This window comes from Mus caroli, chromosome 7, assembly GCF_900094665.2.
Source record: "Mus caroli chromosome 7, CAROLI_EIJ_v1.1, whole genome shotgun sequence".
Lineage (NCBI taxonomy): Eukaryota > Metazoa > Chordata > Mammalia > Rodentia > Muridae > Mus > Mus caroli.
Window position 1 is genome coordinate 140,373,029 of NC_034576.1, and position 20,783 is coordinate 140,393,811.

Here is a 20,783-nt window from a genome sequence, read left to right on the forward strand (position 1 = left end):
CACACACACACACACACACACACACACACACAGCATGATGCTGGTCAATGTGCCAGGCATCGTATGCAGTCCATCCATTCATTTCATTTGCCTCTTGGAAAGAGTGTGGAGCAACAGACCAACTGGAGCACTAGATTGTTCTGTTTAGAATAGAAAGAAGCAATGTATCAATACATTTGAATACTGACTGGGTCACAACCGAAGAAAATATAAAATAAAATTTGCTTCTGAACACCACCACCCTGGAGCCTGTTATACTAGCAAGGTCACATCATCTGTGAACCATGGAGAACCAGCAGCCAGCGAAGATACCACAGGGCTGCTGTGGGCTGGAGACCATTAGCTCTCTTCTCTTGTCATTAATTAATCCTCCAGAATTAATCCTACCTGCTTGTCAGATCTCACAGAGTTAGAGGTCCTTAACTATTAGTCTACTAGAAACTGAAAATGGAAGCCATTTTCATGCCCTTAAGAAATCTGTGAAAAGTTGGGCTGGTGAGATGGCTTGTGGTTAAGAGCACTGACTGCTCTTCCAAAGGTCCTGAGTTCAACTCTGACAACCACATGGTAACTCACAACCATCCGTAATAAGATCTGATGCCCTCTTCTGGTGTGTCTTACATATAATAATAAATAAATCTTTGGGCCAGAGTGAGCAGAGGTCCTGAGTTAAATTCCCAGCAACCACATGAAGGCTCACAACTATCTGTACAGTCGTATACATAAAATAAGTAAGTAGATCTTTTTTTTTTTTTTAAGAAATCTGTGGAAAGTCATGCTTGGTTCTATCCCAGGTCTCTGGGATTTCCAGCCACTAGGTCCTGGCCCTCCAGCAGTGTCAGTGGTGGGTTCCCTCTCATGGCATGGTGTCAGGGTGAACCAGTCATTGGGTGGTCACTCCCATAATTCTCCCATAATCCTTTACCCACATCTTGTAGGCAATGCAAACTGCACGGTGAAGGTAATGTGGGTAGCTTGGTGTCCCAATCCCTCCATGGGAAGTCTATCAGACACAACTGGCAAAAAGGAAAAAACCAGGCAACGAATGATTCCTAATGATATTCTGCTGTACTCACAGACTGGTGCCTCGCCCAGCTGTCACCAGAGAGGCTTCCTCTAACAACTGGTAGAAACAGATGCAGAGACCCAGAGCCAAACATTAGACAGAGCTCAGGGAATCCACTGAAAGACAGGGTAGGGGAAGGACTGTAAGAGCCAGAGGGGTCAAGGACACCACAAGAAACCCCACAGAATAAACTACCGTGGGTTCATAGGGATTCACAGAGACTTAAACAAAAACCAGAGAGCCTTATCTAGGTCCTCTGCGGATATATTACAGTTGTGTAGCTTTGGTCTTCTTGTGGAACTCCTAACAGTGAGAGCAGGAGCCGTCTCTGACTCTTTTGCCTGCTTTTGGGACCCTTTTCCTCCTACTGGGTCGGCTCTCCAGCGTTAGTGCAAGGGGAGGAGTCTATTCTTACTGCAAAGTGAAATGCCATGTTTGGTTAATATCCATAGGAGGCCTGCCCTCTCTCAAGAGAAATGGAGGAGACGTGGCTGGGAGAGAGCAGAAGAGCAGTTCTGGAGGGACGGTGAGGAAAAGAGGGAGTGTAAAATCAAAACGAACAAACAAACAAACAAACAAACAAAAACAAAACAAAAAGAATTGTGTGAAAAAATGCCCACTGCCTGTGATTGTCTCTTAAAGGTAAGAATGACCTTGTGGGTTCATGCTTTAAAACTGTCTCAGAGGTATACTGTCCCTAGATTGTGGTCTCATGCTAAGCTATTCTGGGGCACATCTGTGAGACAAGAGACTCAACTCTGCATTTGTATCTAGGAAGTGTCATTCCTGTTGGGGTGAAACACGGCATCACTGGTGGACATGACCTGGGTGACTCAGGCCCCCAGACCCATTCCCATGGCCCCCTCCACAGATGACCCTGTAGAGGCTTTGGAGACCCATCCCTGACTCTTCAGATCTGGCCCAATTTGGTCCACACCAACTGTGGTCAATTTTCAGTAACTTCATTTCCTTCTCTTTCCTGCCAGCCCTTTGGAGAAAACTAGGGGAACACAAGCAGGTTTCTAGAAGAGCATCTTTTAAAAGGTGCAAAGAGCATTGTTACCATCCAGGGTAAGTGAAGTCACTGCCAGGGTACTCGGTGACAACTGCTTCTCGAAGGATTTTAACTCCTGCTGCTCTTTCTGACCCATACACCTTCTCTTGTCTGAGAGCTAGAAGCAACCGATCCGCGGGGTTTATAAAGCCTCGTTGGAGATGAAAATGTTCCCTCTAGTTCAAACATTACTTCATCAAAAAAGAAAAGCACTCACAAGCCCAGTCTCATCATCCCTGAACACAGAAACACTTTAACAGATTCTTTTTTTTTTTTTCAGTAAAATATACACCTAGGACATCTTTATTTTCCCAACATCAGCTGGAAAAACTCTCCAGAAAATGGTCTGCTTAAGTGAAGTAGACATGCTACATTTGTTGTTTCTCATTTATTCAAGACGAACTCTGGCTTCCATGTCCCTTAGTACTGTGAAGAGAGTAAAAGGGCTTGAATGGGCAGCCTTCTACATGGCTCTGACTTAACCATTAGTGGGAGCTGATGGCATCTTGTTCAGCTCTTGATAACGTGAAATCAAAACTCACTACAAGCCCTATAAAATACCTCCTGAGACAAAACAACAATTTCCTTAAAACGAGTCATGATTCCATGCCCAGCATTCTGGCTTTCTTCAGAGTGTATAATGACTCTTGGCATGGAGAGGAGACCTAGTGTGGGTTCTAATTCCATCCAATTGGACAACTGAGGCAGGGGAAGTGGAAATCCAAAACCTTTGAGGCTACATTATGATTTCAAGGCAACTTAATGAGACCCTGTATACAAATAACAAGCAAAAAGAGGTCTGGGCTACAGCTCAGCGGTCAGTACAATGTTTGTTTAGCACGCGTAAGACATGTTCAATCCCTAGCACACCTCTGGAATGATGCTATTTTAATCCATGGGCTTGGGGAGTCAGAGTCTTTCAAATATCACTCATAAAACATGTATCTGCTCTCTTGAAAAGGAGCCTCTCAGAAGGTGCTGGGTGCTCTTCTCCTACTCTTGGTGAGATAGGATTACAAGGCTGGTCAGAAACAGCTGCTTTCTTGCCTAACAGCCCCTCTATAGGACAGAAGGCTGCTTACCTCACCCTCATATGTGGGCCTTCGTTAATAACTAACAGTGACCTAATATCAGGGGCTAGAGTGAGCCATGGGGTTGAAGGAAACGCTTTCATTTGCCCACATCTGTTCTCCAGAGCAGATCAACAGATCAGCACATGCCTGGAATGAGAGCCACAGGACAGCTACTGGCTATCTGCACTGTCCCTGCACTAATGACCTCATGGGATGCACCGAGAAGCCCAAACCCACCACTTGAATGGGTCAAGCTTTCAGTGGGAAGTATCACGGAAACTTAATTTGTGAGTCTGCAGTCCTGAACACGACTCCATCAGAACTATTTTCCCTCATGACCAGGAGCAGCAGCTCTGGCTCCTGTCCCCAGACAGAGTGTGGCCCTTCCGGCAGCAACAGCAGCACCACCGCATCCCCTCCTAATTACTTGCTGAGGCCTCCAGCTTGCGTTTGTGGGGTGGGTCCTCGATGATTCTCTTGAGGTCCCCACGGTTCTGTAGGTCCACTGGCTTCTCCCAGACTGACAGCTGCATGGTCGGGTTGAAGAAGAAAACCCGGTCATCACCCGTCCAGACCACACACCTGTGAAAGTCCAAAACTTGCCTTAGTCACTTTCAGAGACACATGGTGAAGAGCAATACCCATACCCCACTCTCAGCATGCCCTTCTGGACTGTGAAGACATTCTGGGGGGCATCAGGTAATGATGGCAGAGCCTTTCCTTAGAAATGTTCTGTGCTTCTTCCCACACTCTCTCATTTGGTTAACAGGTTTGGTTCCCGTCCCTTTTTACCAGCAAGGATTCCAACTGAGGTTCCAAGAGCTGGGAAACTTTGCAAGGCCACAGAAAGCCAGGACCTCCCCAGCTCAGTTTAGTGACATTTTCCCTCAGTCCCCCTAGGCACTTGGGTTCCCAGGTGGCTATTTCACTGCCTTCCCCATCCCACCCTACACACCCATCAAGGAGTGCCATGAAGCAGAGATGATACATGGACCACTTGACCGAGCAACTGAGCATCCTGCTCACTTTCATAAGGGCCTCCTTTCAGATATGGATACCTAAAGTTTAGGGAAGGGAGGTTTATTGTTTTGAAATACTATGAGAGAATGAAAAACAGGGATAGACACAGAAAATAAGATCCCTTCTACAAGGTTGGCCACTGACCTTGGTGTGTGTGCCCTGTTCTTAGGATGCTAAAGAGGGTAAGTGTGACTAGGGCCATTTTTTTTATCCAGACATCCCTTAAAACTAACCCTTGGTAATGTACTCCTTCCTGGACTCAGCTTATCATAGTAGCCTCTAAGAGGGCCCTGGCTCATCTCCATGCTTATCTGTGCTACAGGAAAGGGAAGGGTAGGCTATGCATAGAAAAATCTCATCCAAGAGAGGACCATTGGCCACCTGTAGGGTACAGTGAGACACTGCTGTCCCCTCGATGTCTTACTCACACATCAACCGAGAAGGCTAGCCTGGGTGTTTTCGTGGAGGGACTCACTCCACGTTGAGGCCAATTAGCTTTGTTCCATGAGCTGTGCTGAGGGCCCAGGTTTGGTTCCCATGTGCCAGCAAATGGATGGATTAGGACCCTAATGACTTGAGAGGGCCCGTCAGGTATTTTATTTGACTAGGTCAGGTTCCATGGTGGAGCAAATAGAATGATGGGCCTCAAAAATGTCTGCATTCAGACCTGAGAACCTACAAATAGGTGGCTTCATGTGACAAAAGTCTTAGATGAAGATCTTGTGATAGGGAAATATCCTGAGTCATATGTGGGTCGCTAATGCCTTCATAGAGTCAATATAAGGGAGGATGGAATTAGAGAACACACACATTCGCATGTGTACATACTCACATGTATATTCATGTGCATTGGCACACACATGTACTAGCACACACACATGTATACATGCACATTCTCTGAGAGAGAGGAGAGAGAGAGAGAGAGAGAGAGAGAGAGAGAGAGAGAGAGAGAGAGAGAGAGAGAAAGAGAGAGAGCGCATGTCTTGTGCCCAGGGCCTTGCCTTAATACTTCCTGGGCTGTAGCAAAGTCAATGAGCTAAGCTTCACGGCTTCCTCACAAGAGTTTGGAAGGAAGCTGTTCACCTGCACAGTACAGAAGCTGGGGCATTCAAGGTTTGACTGTGTGCAAAGTGAAAAATAGTTATAATTCATACACAGTGTAGTTGCTTAGTGGACTTCCCAAACAGGGTGGCCAGCAGGAGCATAAACTACTACTTAAATAGGAGCCATGACCCTTCCTTCTGGATAGGGTTTCTCCTAGGAGCTGTGCAACTAGTCACATAGTAAGCTGTTTTTTAGCCCCTACTAGGTCCCATAAGTCTGTGCTCTTTGGGGACTTGAGGACCTTAATCAAAATTACTGTTGAGATTCAAGATGGATAGGTGAGAGGTGGAAGCAAGATTAAACCTACAATCTTCCCCCAGTTGCAGCCAGCTTCTGGTGCCTTGCTGTGACCACAAAAGCGGACCAAACTGAAGCTCCTAGCAGCTAGTTAGCTATTTGCAAGTCTTAACTGGATTATCTTTTCGTCCTGAAGCTTGACTGAACTTGGCCTGAGTGGAAATCTCTAGAAGCATCCAATGTTTTCTGTACCCTGGTCTGTCTCCTTAAGACTTGAACTGTTTTATGGTGTCTCCAGGAGACCAGGATCTATTCCCATGGTTCCATCTCAGCAGTCAGGTGAGGGACACCATCCTCACAGGAGGTTAATGGATCCCATGATTCCACAGGCACTTGGGACCTGACATCATACTTTAGCCTTGCTCCTACCCAGAGCTAAGCAACTGACTCTGAAGAGAGAGGTCCCTGGTCTGAGATATGGCCTTGGAGACCTGTATATAGTGTGAGCTTAGCCTCTCTGTTTGCAACAGTTGATGGACATAGGGACCTACCAATGAGTCCTACCATGAACCCATTTATTAAGCAATTCCCTTCTAGAAGAGAACTTTTTCCTCAACCACATGTCTACCTTCTAGTTCTTACTCTTAAATAAGTTGGTCCCAGGACTCTCTAACCATGGTCACTGTCATGGTCCCTTCCTACCCACTTATTTTACTGGGACGGATGCACAGGAACCTTGCCTTTCTGAAGCCCTTCGTTGTCTGAGGAGGGTTTATAGGGGACAGTTCATGGTCCAGGACACAGCTAGGCTCCACAGATACCCCATGTCCTCTGAGACCCTGGTCTCTTTCCTCTCCTTCCTTGGAAATCCCTTAGGTAACAAGTAGAAGTTACACCTGTGTCCCATGCACTGTGCCTGGGGAGCCCCACTCAAGATGATCCCAATGGTGGGGGAGGGATAAGCTTCCAGGGGACTTTGGTAGTAGCAGCTGAGATGGCAGCAGCCTAGGTGGGCCCTTGTCTTCCCAACACCTGCTGCCAGGTTTTCAGGTCCAAGGCTCAGGCTTTCCCAGTAGGGCCTGCCACAGATGGATGATGATAAAAGCTCCCTGAGAAGTGTCCAGCCAACCCCCATTGCTGATCCAAGGAGGTACTGGCCTGTTAAAGGAATGCCACAATGTATTGGTATTTGCATGAGAATTACTGGGGAATAGGGCTTGAGAGAAGGGGCAGGGGTTCCAAGGGAGGAAGCACAAAGACAGTTGCAGGTCAACCCTTAGGGACAGAGATCAAGGTGGTGGGGAGGGGACAACACTCAGTAGCCTCAGCTAATCCCAGTTTCCTGGCAGGGTTCCAGCATTCTCTCCTAATGTGGAACAGATGGATCTCTGCAGGTGGTGTGTGGAAAAACTCTAGCTGTCCAGAAGGTTGTAGGTCACACACTGAGTTCTGGTAGAATTCTTGTCAGAGAGACGGCTTGGGGATTGAGAGGACTAGAGGATGAGAAGTTGACACCAGACTAGTAAAGACAATCAATGTCTCTAGGTTGAGATGAACAGGTGTCCTGTCCCGTAGTGCTAGAATTTAATAGTGTCAGGCTGTCAGCTGTGGAACCTGAGCTGCCACATAGAGGTCTCCCATCAACTGGAAACTTGGCTCAGAGCAAGTGAATAGAGCTGGAAAAGGTGGGCACCTGGCTTGGACAGGTTACTTCCACAGCTGGGTGTAGACAGATGCATCTAGGCAGGTGGATCTATGTAGGTGGTCCAGGAAGCTATGTGGTGAAGGGCTAGGGCTCCCTACCCTACTGTAGCCTCCCTAGACTTTAGGCAGAGGAGAGGGCTGCTGGCCACATGGTCTCCAGTGGAGGGAACACAGAACAGGTTAGAAGGATCTCTGGAAGGGGCCACTGAGTCTCACCATTGACCAGAGCAATGCAAGAGGACCTGGCTCATAGCCTTCTGCAGTTCGTTCCTTTCCCTGAAGTCAAAGATGGAAGGCTCCTTGAGGACATGTACCTCAAAGTTTTTCTGCTGGGAGACTCAGAGAGGTTCTCTGGGTTCTCAGATGTCTCCTCTCCATGTCTCAAGCTCTCTCATTCATTAAAGAAATAAGGTGTCACACCTCAAAATTTATATTTATTTAGCTAAATCATCCCAGGCCTCATTTTCACAAAGAGTTCTGTGGGAAGCAGCAGCTGTAGTATGTGCTGCTCGAGTTTAAGGGCGCACAAGAGCATCCCACCCAAGGAAGAGCTGGCTCTTCAATGCCTCAAGGTGGAGGAAACATCTCCTGTTCCCCACCCTGCCACCACTGAACTTCTAAAGCCGGGAGGAATGGGGCTAATTAGAGACTTAATGGAGCATTAGCGTCTGGTGGGGGTGGTGGCAATTAACGCAGTACACAGTTATATCCAGGCTGCGAGGAACCCATTCCTGTGCCCAGGGGAAGCGTGTGGAATTGAACTGCAGAGCAGGCGACAGGTAAATAGATGGGGTTCCCAAGAGGAAATCTGCCTGTCCACTTGTTCCAGTTGGTTTCAACTAGACGGAGCTGGCTATGACATGCAAAATTAATTTTATGTTTCATTTTATGCCCATTTTAAGTACATGGATAGCTCCTCTTTTCTAATCATGCCACATAATTTCTGGATGGCAGCCATATCTCTCTTCTCTCAAAATGTCCCTAGATCCCGGCAGATGTAATTAGTGCACTGGAGTTATTTAAGTCTGATACAGGATCCCCACAGTGAAAAGCCCCATGAGTAGAGATCTGGTGGTGGTTGGTTTGTTCTAGAAAAGGATTTTTAGTCATAAAATCACCCTTTGAACAGCTAGTCCTGAAGTGTGGGAGAACCACGGTCATTCAGCCCACTGGAGTGCGAAATCAAGTCTGGCCTGCTGCCTCCATGACGCCATGAACCCAGGACAAACATACCTGTGGCTTCTTGCTCTACTGACTCAGCCCTGCATGCTCTGTCCAGGGCAAGGGATCCTCTCTGTTGGATGAAGCTCACTGTATCTGGTTTGCCATCAATGGACAAACAGCTCTCCTGTCCCCTTTGCTATCTGGGGCTTCCTGACCTGGACAGGGCTTTGGGTCCTCTGTGTTCCAGTTGCAAAAGAGGAGGACCATGAGCCTTGTGGAGTCTGGTCACCAAGGTGAGAGAGACATGCTTTTCAACCCAACTACTTTGGTCAGGCCTCCCCCTCGCCCTCATATTTTTCAGAGTGAGTCTATAGGGAAAAGAAACTTTGTATCTGGTGCTCAGGACAGGGACAGCAAGCACTGTGCTTGAGAATGTATATAGATAGCTTTATAACATGACTGTCACATCTCCCCATACTGAGGCGTGCCAGAGGGATGTTTCTCGGGGAACTGGAGAGGTATAACATGGAACTGAGCCCCAGCTCCTGAAGGCAGTGGTTCAGCCCCCTTCATGTGCTGCTCTCTCTACTACTTATTTTCTGAGGTGAGAGCAGGCAGGGGCAGCGAGAGGGGGCTATGGAAGTGCTGACAAAATCCTGTCTGATGTTCACATGTTCTCCCACTGTGGCACCCAGAGAGGATACAGGAATGGCTCCTCAAGGTGTGGCCAACCTAGGCTCCTACACTGCATACATAGGGCTGGTCCTTTTCGCTCCCCTGTGTGTCTTGACAATGTTGCAGCTAGCTATCTTTAGCTGTTTCATAGACTCATATTTCCTCATTCTGTGAGTGACCAATCAGCAACAGCAGACCAGCCTGTTAAGTTTCCTGCCACTCAACATCCAGCCTTTCGGGACACGGGTTCAAACCCTCCCTCTCTAAGAAACCAGGTAAACCAACCTGGCAGGGGTGCAGGCTATCTAAAGGATCTATCGTGTGAGGGCATAAAAACCACCCTTCTTTGCCCTTGTCTATCACCAGGGTCCCAGCTTTTCACAAACTACAGAGACTTGTATTATTTTTAAGATCTACCCTGCCCTTTGACCTCATCACTCAGTCTAAGACAGTCAAAATCACAGGTGAGGAGCCAGAGGAGACCCTTCTGGCTTAGCCCTGTTTCAGAACTCAAGTATACCTTCATGGAGACGGATAAAGAACACCCAGAGCTTGGAGCCACTCACTCCTTCCCTCACCCACCCATGAGGCAATCTCCAGAGGCCTCTTCAGCCTGGGTCTAAGTGGTAGCTTCCTCCTGCCTCCTCCTCCATCTGCCATAACTAAGCACTTTGACATTTAATTCAGCATTCAGCTCCCCTCCCCAGCAGTAACACCTTACCTGTCCCTTCTCTGACATAATAAAAGGCTCAATTATGCAAAGGGGACAAAGTGACATTTGGTTTCCCTTCAGCGGTATGTACTCAAAGAAGAGTGATGCTTGCTCGCAGCTGAGCGAGCGCGATCACATGTCACATCTGAAATTGACACTGCACTGATGTGGCCCAGCCTGCTTCTCCCTTAATAACTGTGATTCCTAATCACCTCTCTCTCCAGTCAAACATCCATATTCGTCACGCCTGGGGAACTCCTCATCTCTCTCTCTCTCTGTCTCTCTGAAGTGGTTCTGCCAACTTCATCCAAGAACATGCTTTTATGCACAGTCTTTTAAAGTCAAATAAACGCAACACTTGCAGTGTCACACATCCAGAGATTCTATTATTTTAAAGCTGTATGCAATAATTGATGGTTATGATAGTCTTAAAATATCAAATATTTTAAGTCAGGATAAAAGCCATGCTATTAACATGAAACCAGGGACAGAGAGTGTGCCTAGGATGGCTAACTACACCTAGCTGTTTGAAAAATCACTTTAGAAGCCACACCTGCAGAGGTTCTACACAAACCTGTCTCTTAACCAGCCTAGCCTGCCCAGCATTGGCCTCTCTGTGGAACAAGAAGCACCGGACTCATGGCAACACCATGCTCCTTTGGGCAAGTACGTTAACTGCATTGGCATCCTGGGACCAGAGAGAAGTATGAGAGACCTAGCTTTTGTAGGAGGCGATGCCTGTGATAGCCCCATGTCCCCTGACTCCTTGACAGGACACACCTTTCTCTTTCCGCAGCACTCATGGAGAACTTTATTGGTAAGTCGCTGACCAAGTTTGAACTGTCTTAATCAGGACTTTCTTAGAAAAGCAAACTGATGGGAAATGTTCAGTACACGTCGTTTAAATTTCATGAAAATAGCTAATTATTTATAAATCCATAATCTCTAAAATGACTCTCAGATGCTAATTAATCATTGATGCTGACATTTATTGCCCTTTGAGCCAAAGCTTCATGGATTTTACACTTTGTTTAGCCATTACCTTTGAAATGTCCCCGTGTCGTCAATAACTGCAAGAAAAGCATTTCAATGCTGAGCAGGAAAAAGTTTCTGAGGTACACGTCCAGCCTCCTCAGCGGGGAGGCCTCACTTTGTGTGGAAGTGGATACACACACTTCCCTCCTCAATGTCTTAAAAACTGTGTCCGGAGCCTGGGTCTCTTCAAACTACACAACAGAGCTAAGCTCTGTGTCCCTTTGTAATGAAGAATTGGCTGAAGATGTTATTCTGGAACCTGGAAACACCTTTAATGGTCAAACTGGCACCACCTTGAGAGGCGAAAGCACAGAATTCTGGATCCCCTCTAATTTGGGCGTCGACTTTGTGTTTCTAAGGTTGCACTAATGAGTCTGAAGAGGCCGTCTGTCTGGCCATCTTGGTAACTAGACTATAGGAGAGGATCCTGCATGGTTAGGGATGCCTTGGGATGCTCCAGCTGACTTTTGGCTTACTTAGTTCTTCAGCATGGAGAGTCCCCGTGAGCAGACAAGAGTCTCCTGTTCCCTTCTCATGCTTTTAAAGCTATTTCTTCCGCCTAAGCAGTCTGGCAGGTATACTGCATAGGGTGGACACAAACAACAAACACAACGCATGGTTTTAACCTTCAGTTTTTGTTCAATAGCCTACCCCTGTGTGCACGAGACTCGAAGTCTTGCTTACTGGAAGTCCTATCAAACATGTTTCTGTTTGCTAAAGTATGCAGACAGAATACAAACATCAGCAGTTGGCTTGTACTTTTCAACTTCCTGCTTGTCCTGGTTCCAGTTTCCCAGGCAGCTCTGAGGCTCAGGGTGATGATGCCTCTTGTAGCCATGTCATCTCTGTCTGTATGACCCCCCCACCAGCCATGGGTCCTCAGGGGAGTTCTGTTCTAAGATTTCTGTTCTTCTGCTAAGGTGTCTCCTTCCAGACACTCTGCTGTGCCCTGAGCCCAGGTGCAGGACCTTGTCCTTTGTCCAACTTTGCCATTGAGCACAGAAACTTCTGGGCTTTAGAGCACCAAAGGGCTAGAGCCTTGAGGGGCTAACAGAAAGCCACAGCTTGTCCACATGCACATGAGCATTGCCTCCAGGCAATGCTGTCAGGCTGACTGTGGTCTAAGCCTCCATGGCTGAGACAGAGATCCCAGAGTTCCCTGGGTTTAGGCAGTAATGTGTATCCACACCTACAGAAGCTGGTGATGGAGCATCCCCACCCCCCCAGGCTACACTTGTCCTGGCCCTGCCCATGTCCACCAAGAAGCTTCTGTCCTGGGACTTGAGTAGAATTGCTTGTTAGCAGTTAGTTTAAGAGAGCACTACTTTCTGAGTGAGAGAGCTATTATGTCACTGTTGCAGATGGAACATGGAAACAGAGATGGGTAAAGGGGATGTATTATTGTTCCTGTACCTCCAGGGATTCCCAGAGTACCTGGCTGACCAGGGACAAGCAGACAATAGTAAGCTCCAGGGGTTTAAGTGTCATTGTGATGGCGACAATGACTTGAGATGATTGAGATGGGTTGTCAAGGCTCTTCATATGGAGTAGCTCCATCCTTGGAACAGATGGTCACAATTCCACATGTGAGAGGAGGAACTCTGCTCCTGGGGAAGACAGCCACGGCTCCCCAGGAATGGAGCAGCTCCATCCTTGAGCAGATGGTGCTGTCAGGAAGAGTCTGGCCTCTAAGACTCCATACATGTGATGCCAGGCTTAAGGAGGCTGTCATTCCCGGTACCTACAAAGTCCCTCTCAACCACATTAGCAGATGAAATAAGAACTGGAAGCTGTTATTCTTAATGGAGAATTCTGGTCCTGCTACTTGTCAGAGCAAATATGAATATCCCCTCTTAAGTACGGTGAGATCTTCCAACACACACACACACACACACACACACACACACACACACACACACACATCCTTAGCTAAAGGGCCACTCTATACTGTAGCTTAAGCAGAGCTGAAGTTAGGAACACACAAAGCAAAGGATGCAAGGGAGGCAGCATCACCCTCTTCACCCTCTGTAACACTGCACAGGTCCCAGTGAGGAGACCCAATTCTGATTGGTTCATGGAATGGAGCCCTTCTATCTGTCTATTTGTCTGTAGCAGTGTGGTGCTTCTCCTATGATATGAAGCCTGCCCGGACAGGCTCTGCTACAGAGTCCCTGCTACTCTCTGCTTGTCAATCGAAAAGGAGAGGGCCAGGAGCAGCCCTCCAGCACCCTGAGGCAACAGGACATCATAGATTTGGGGTACTCGGTGGGGCCTCTGTGGTTCTGTCCCTCCCTTCAGGTCTGAACCCTCTCCAGCTGCAGCCACAGCTCCGTCTTACAGCACTGCTCCTGGTTGCCCCCAGAAAACCGCTCATCAATTCCATCTTCTAGAAGAATCATGAGCTTGGCCCCATTCTCAGAAGCCTACAACAGTGCCATGTGGTTCTTTTCCTGGGAGAGGGTGTTTCATCCCACAGGGACCAAGCCCTCACTCTGTGATTCCCAAACACCTCCTGTAGTAAGAATGAGATTCATTTATATCGTGCTCATGTGATACTCAAGGGACCCCTGATACTCAAGGCAAGAAGGCTTACATTCTGACTTAACAATTGGGAGGTCAAGGTCTTCACAGAGGGAATGGGAAAGCTACAACCCATGAGCCTTGCTGACGATCAGCCAGGCCCATTTCCCATTAGGGTCTAGTGTTCAAGGTCACATCTACAGGGACTGATTTAAATTGCTTGGCCAAAGACATATCCAAATATGTTTCCATAGGGACCCTGCCACTGAAATGAGACAAGAAGTTGGGGATCTTCCGGGTATGAAAATATGTTCAGTTGCCAGGTCATAGAAGCATCAGGCCATGTCCCAACCCCAGGGCCTTGTGTTTCTTTTCCATCTCATAGTTCCTGAGTCATATCCTTTATAATAAAACTGCAATCATAACTAATCACAGTTAAGCACTTTTCTGAGTCCTGTGAGTCACTCTAGAGAATTATCACCAAAATCAAGGGGAGGCAGTGGGAGGCCCTGTCTTTATAGTCAGCTATACAGAGTGTGGGTAGCCTGCTGAGGCTGCCTGTGGGCTAGCATCTTTATGAAGTAGCCTCCTGGGACTAAGCCTTTATCCCAGAGGTGTGATGTCAACTCATAGTTTAGTTTCTAGAGTCAGAATTGAACAAGAGACTCTCAAAGCACTGGGAGCCATGGGCTTGGGGAAACTGTGCCCAGAGGCAGAGCTGAAGGTGGGGAGCAGGAGGTCACTAATGTCACAATATGGTCATTACCCTGCATAGAGGGAAGGGACACTCTCTGAGTAGGGTAAATAGCCAGCACATGGCCACAGGCCCAATAAGGCCTGCATGGTGGATACAAGGCCCTGAGACAATGCGTAAGTCACTCTTTCAGATATAGCATTGCTATTCTTAGAGAATGTTATATCCTGATACCCACTTTGTGGCTCCCAGAGGGCACATTACTCCAATACCCATCATTGCTGTTCCTGGAGGGCACATTACCCTGATAACCCCATTCCATCTCCCAGAGGGCACATTACTCCAGTACCCCCATTGCTGTAGGAATGTTACCCTAATGCCATCGTTGCTATTTCTCTTGGTTGGATTGAGCATTTCCTCCCAGCCGTATATTGCACTCCAATTGTCAGGTTTTAAAACTAATTTTTACTATAATAACCTTTTTATCCTGGTTCCAAATTACTCCATTAGAAAAGGGCACTTTTAAAAACCAAAGACTGTGGCTCCCTTGTGGAAGGTGCTTTGGAGTGAGGCATACTCAGAGATCAGGAATCCCCTCATGGCAGCCGGAGAGAACAAGACACGACTTTAATTAACAGTTACCACCCGATGCTCCTTCTCGCAGGAGACGGTAGACAATCCTTAGCAGCCCATGGCCTGCTACATTTACCTCGAGCTGCTGACTCTTGCTGCTCTATATGCAACAGCGTTGCTGTTTTAATACAAATACACCAGGACCAAGGAACTCATCATTTAAGTGCCATTTTCCTTTCTATAGATGTGACAAAAGTGGAGAATTATACCTGCCCTGGGGAGCAGGTTGTGTTTTTTAAGCATAATGCACCGAAGGAGAATGCGCTTTCTCTCTGAGGACACTAAGCTGACTCTGAGACATGAAGCTGTTATAGTCTTGGCTTTTGGGGAGTCTTACCAGGGGGATCCAGGCACAGGCGTGGAGGCCACTGGTTTATTGCCTTTCGCTGCAGTTTCCTCTCCTCTTACCAATATGGGTGGAGGCTCCTTTAAATGAAAGAGAAGACGAGAGGTGATTGTGATTCTTTTCATTCTGAACACTGTCTCAGTTCCAGTAAAAAAAAAAAAAAAAAAAGTGGAAAGCAACCAAGTCCCCAGCAGACTCAGCTGTCTCCAGACGTGACTACAGAGTAAAACATCCCAGAGAGGAGACTCTTAGATTGAGCAATCACAAGAAGTCTTGGGTTGACAATGGCCTACACTACTCACACAGGTAGGATGATCCACAAGAAGCAGCCTCTAGGGTCCCCATTTGTCTGGCTCTCAGATCCAGAGACAAGGACGGGTGTCATAATAGTGTTACAGGTCTGGGGTGCAGGGAAGGGGTAGAAAAACATCACTGAGCTTATATCAGGGATTCATGGGCCGTAGTCACTTGCTCTGCCATGAATGAAATCCCTATGTACGGTGACAGAGAACCTCCATGCTGCTAGGTATCCTAGACATCTCCAAGGTTGACACATTTGGGTTTATTATGACAGGGGAAGTGACAAGCCCCCAGTCTGATCTGGAACTCATTATATAGTCTAGGCTGGACTCAAACGTGCAGTGATCCTCATATCTCAGCCTTCCCAGTGTCAGCCACCACACCTGACTCAAGCCGTCGTCATCCTTAAGGGCGAACAGAGTCCTAAACAGGTTTGGATGCTCTGGAGGCTGGGGTATCCCCCATCTCTCTGGATCACGTTGCTCAGACAGTACTCAAGGGGTCACTTTTCAAGGTATATGTGATTCTCGTGCCCAACTAGGTTTGAAAAGTGTCACTTTTTTCCTCCCCATTTAGAAAATAAGAGCTGTTTGAATTTTGTATCTCCTAGAAAAAATAAAGAAGATTTATTCTCTCCCGTTCAGAACAGCAGCCAACATGCCTTTCTCTGTGTTCTTCTCAGATGGAACTGGGGCAGGGGAGGCAAGTCTTGTTGGAAATCTAAAACTCTGGATGATGACAAGTCCAACAGGGACAGCCAGGGTCAGGCTGTCATACTAAGCTCTCCTACTTAAGACAGTCATGGATTCTTGGATCAACAATGGGCTGAAGCCTAATTCCCACCATGGAAAAGCCACAGCAGGAGAAGAGATTCTGCTAAAGTCAACAAGCAGTCTTACAATTTCGCCATGGTTCTAGGAAAGAAAGGAATTCAGAAAGCATAAATTCTAGGGATAGGGACCTTTTGAAGCCACCCCCACACCCCCAGAAATTAATATGGCTTCAATCTCAAAACTAAGGCCACATCAACGATGACAACCTCTCTTTCTATCTGGAAATTCAGGTGAGATTAAAGGGCAGATGGATTGTTTTCAAAAGACAACTTGTTCTGAACTGAGGGTTACAAAATTGAATATCACCTTGACATTTTAGTACCTGAGTTTACCAGCAATAATGCCAATGAATTTTAAGTCATGTATGGGGAACGATGACTGACCATGTGCCCAACCAAATCTACATGAAGTTAGTACCCATCCTAATAGCAGGAACACCCAACGGTGGGAGAGGCAGCGGTGGCACCAATGCCTGGCACTAGTGACCAAAGTTCAGGACAATGTGGCAGTCATAGCTTGTTTTCCTTGTCACTCTTCTGAGCATGGGGGCAGGAATGCATTGATTTATGGATACCTTAGGCACAAATTTCTAATGTAGTGATACAGAACCGTGAGTTACTGTCAGAGCCAAGGGCAGTGATCCCCAACTTTCCTAATGCTGCAGCTCTTTAATACAGTTCTTCATGCTATGGTGAACCCCAACCATAAAATTATTATCTCATTGCTACTTCATAGCTTTGCTGGTATTTTTATTGTAATGTAAATATCTGATATTTGACCTCCAAAGGTGTTATGACCAAAAGGTTGAGAACCATTGGCCAAAAGGACTAAAGCTGGAACTAGAACAATGGCTCAGAAGTTAAGAGCATATACTTTTCCTGCAGAAAACCTGAGTGTAGTTCCTAGTGATCACTGTGGGCCGCTCACTGCCTGTAACTTCAGCTCCAGGGAATCCAACATCCTTTCTGGCCTTCCTGGGCACCCACACTCACTGCATATATCCCCACACAGAACATAATATTTTCTAAATCTTTTTTTTTTTCCTAAAAAGAAGTAAATCTGCTGAGTGTAGCTCTTTGGTAAAATCATTGATGAGCAACAAGCTGCTTTGTGTTATCAAAAGGGCCAGGTAGCCCCTCCCAACCATAAAACCATCTGCCCTGTTATCATGTTTACATAAATCTGAGAAGACAGTGACTGAAGCACTCTACCCACAATGCACCTGTGCATGTGCATCCCATATCTGGCTGGGATCTCTTGCAGCCTCTGTTCTTTGTGGTTGATACCTGCATTTAATAAATGGTTTTAATTTATACTGCTATCCCTTACATTCATAAATATAAAAACAAAGATATTTTTGCTTCCTGTGAGAAAAAAAGGTCAGGATGAATAATTAGCTTAACGGAAAGTATTAAGAAGCACTTGTTTTCACAATATATATATGAATATGTATTTATATATATGAATATATATATATATATATATACACACACACCACACACACACACACACACACAAATAAGACCAGGGTTTATATTGCTAATCCAATTAGGGAAACTGGAGGGGGTTTTCATTTGGAAGTTAATTGAACAATAGAACACAACACACAGCCTCCAAGCACCAAATTATTCAAGTAAATATGGTAGAGTGTAATTTGTGATGGTACCAACTTCTAAATTTGGCACTGCTAGGATTCTCTCCAGCTAATTACCAAGATCTTCTTCACGAGGCACATGCTGGTTATGATTTCCTGTTGGTGATAAAAATGGCTAATCACGATGTAAAACTCCTGCTTGACGAGGAAGTAATAAAAGTGAATCAGACTGGCAGAAACCAGTAATCAAGCCAGTATTTACGGATGGCAGCATTGAAGCTAGCTGGGTAATTAATATGTAATTCTGGCAGAGATGTGCTAATCTTTCCTGGAAAACTTATCCTCTGGGGCAGATTTTAATCTGCACCAACACACACTTGTGATTGGCGTTCACCATCCAATACTGATACTAGAGGTGGGTAAGGAGAGGTGAGCTTCCCAATGATTAAGTCCTGGGATGAAGGTAACTGGGGAATGTGGGCCAGGAAGAACAGAGCATTCCCAATGGGCATGAGGTGCTCCACCAGACCCTGTCTAGGATTTGCCCTCCCTCAGGGTACGAAGTTGCCAGCCTGTAGTTCAGAGAAGACGGGCAAAGCCATTTTATAAATCCCTTGTGAGAAATATGTGTGGATGTGTCCCAGCCCTAGATCTTCCAAACCTGGGGACTGTGTCTCTGTGACACTCACCTTATCCTCTTTGTCTTCCACCAGGCTTTTCCTCTCTGGGGCACGTAGCATCAGGGCAGGGGAACGGGGTGCACGGCTGTGCTCTTTGCCTTTATCTGTGGGTCCAAAACAATAGCCATTAGTACTCCATTTGTCGTGTCCATGATGACTTGAAAAATTAAACAAAGACAAAATGTGGCTTTGAAAAGACAAATTGATTCCCAACATTGCAGAGAACAGAGGCAGACTGTAGTCTTGGCTTTTCATAGTCTAATGACAATGTAACCCTGATGCTGAGCCTTAGAGACATGGGTCTCTCACCTGGCTCTCTCCTGAACCAGCCAAAGACCACCCATAAGATGTGCCTATATGACTCCCCACAACCCTACTTTGAGCCTGTCCTTGAAGATGCTGGGTGGTCCCGCTCTGGCTCCCATAGTCTTGTAGATGGAGAATCCCAGGAAAAAAAGAGTACATAGCAAGTGTCCCCAACAAAAACCACCCAGGACTGGAGCAGTCCTGCTAGTGAGTCAGCACATGGGGAGAGGTGATACGAATACTACCAGCAAATGGTTAGCCACCACCATGGCTCAGCCTGTATGTTTCCAGGTACATGTGCAAATTGGGCTATCATTGTTTCTCCATGCTCCCTATGCCTGGGCAGTTAGGAGCTTCCTCCATATCATCAAACGTCATTTGGGCCTGTGCTCAGCACAGTCTAAATGACCTTTGGTAATGCTGTGTGGCCAGACTTCTTGGGTTGAGAAGGTATAAGACCCAGACCTTTACCAGAAAGAACACAGAACAATGTGGGACACAGAGCCAGCCTCAATAAACCTTTGATGACTGATGGTCATCATGGCCATCATGGGCCATTCCTGCCAGGTGTGGAGAGGACTCCAAGGTGACCATATCTCTAGCTGTCCCCTCCTCATCATCAAATGGGTAAGGGCTGCAGAGCATGACATTTGAACAAGAAGTGCATGAGCAAAGCAATAGAGAAAAAGGCAAGCTCTGGCAAGCCCCAAATGAAAATCAAGTTGAAGTTTTCCATTTCTTTTCCAAACTAGATCTATCCAATGCCTTTAGACCACAGCAAATGCTTTCAATAAAAGTAGACTCATGACTATTTTAAAACTCAAGACTAGAAAGGGAAGACAAACCATCAAACCACACAGCAGTCCAACAGAAAGCAAAACCACCAAAGAAGCAAGCGCCAGCTTCTCTTGGCTTGAGAGACATTAGGACTTTTCTGTGTCCCAAGATGAGCTCTTGACATCAACCTCTGCTGGGAAGGCCACAGAGAAGGTAGGAGATGGCAGAAATAGCTTTCTCTCTGTGTGTGTTTGTGCATATGTGGGTGATCATGCACATATGCGTGTGTGTGTGTCACATAAATATGCACATATGTGCACACTTGTACAAACATGCACATTCGAAAGTAGTTACCTGGGAATGGCTTCCTCTAGGAAAACATTTAAGCCTGGAGGATGGGGCAGGCAGGGCCAAGTAGGAGAACCTTTTACCTGCAGTCTTTCTTGATCTCCCACCATGCCCACTGTCAACACCCTCTGCCACCCATTCTGTGCTGGCTGCTGGTTGAGGCCATGCCAATCAGATTTCCACACTGGACTTGAGGTTTATCATCGTGTTCACTGTTTCTACCCTAAAGGCTGTGGCTGCAGAGTCAGGCAGCTGCAGAATATCCCATCCCTGAGCTGTGAGGAGGAGAACTCTCACTGCAGCAACTGTGCTTCCGACAGATCAGCTTGGGAAGCTCTGACTATGGACAGAGTAGCCCTGTAGCGCAGAGGCACAGCATCTGGACCAGGCAGAAACAAGAATGTTCCATCCCTGGCTTTTTCTCGCCATGAGATTGGGTGTGGGTGCCTATGGGATGTCCTAAGGATGAGGCCCCTTGTCAACCAACCGCTGTCACTCAGCAGAAATCCTGACTGAGATTTTCTCCAGAGGACTGAGGACTGGTACTTGCATCTGAAGGAGCAGCCACAGTTAGCTCAAGCTGTAGGCAAGCAAGCCAAGCATGGAATCTGGTGTCATGGTGTTCCCTCCTGTCATTGTACGTCATTGTATGTCATTGTATGTGCTTCTGCCCACACCCTTAATTTCACACAGAAGCCAGACATGCTAACCAGATGAGCTCCAGCATAACCAGCCACAGCCACAACCAAGACACATCCCTAGGCCTAGGCAAACCATCTACCTATCCGTTTCAAGATTGGCTGGGAAGGTAGAAGGATGGGATTCAGGAGAAGAGCTCTTGCCCAGCATGTGTGAAGTTGGAGCTGGACTTCCAGTACTGGAGGGAGGGAGGGAGGGAGGGAGGGAGG

General features: G+C 46.8%; 1 protein-coding gene across 1 annotated transcript in view; it reads right to left on the reverse strand.

The window, feature by feature from the left end:
- The window catches only part of Tcerg1l (transcription elongation regulator 1 like), a 178,505-nt gene that overhangs the window by 44,970 nt on the left and 112,752 nt on the right, over positions 1 to 20,783 (reverse strand). The window contains exons 5-7 of the mRNA XM_021168870.1: positions 18,454 to 18,548; positions 15,029 to 15,117; positions 3,621 to 3,775 (exon numbers count right to left, since the gene is read on the reverse strand). Of these exons, the coding sequence (XP_021024529.1) occupies positions 3,621 to 3,775; positions 15,029 to 15,117; positions 18,454 to 18,548 (339 nt within the window). The remainder of the gene's footprint in view (positions 1 to 3,620; positions 3,776 to 15,028; positions 15,118 to 18,453; positions 18,549 to 20,783) is intronic.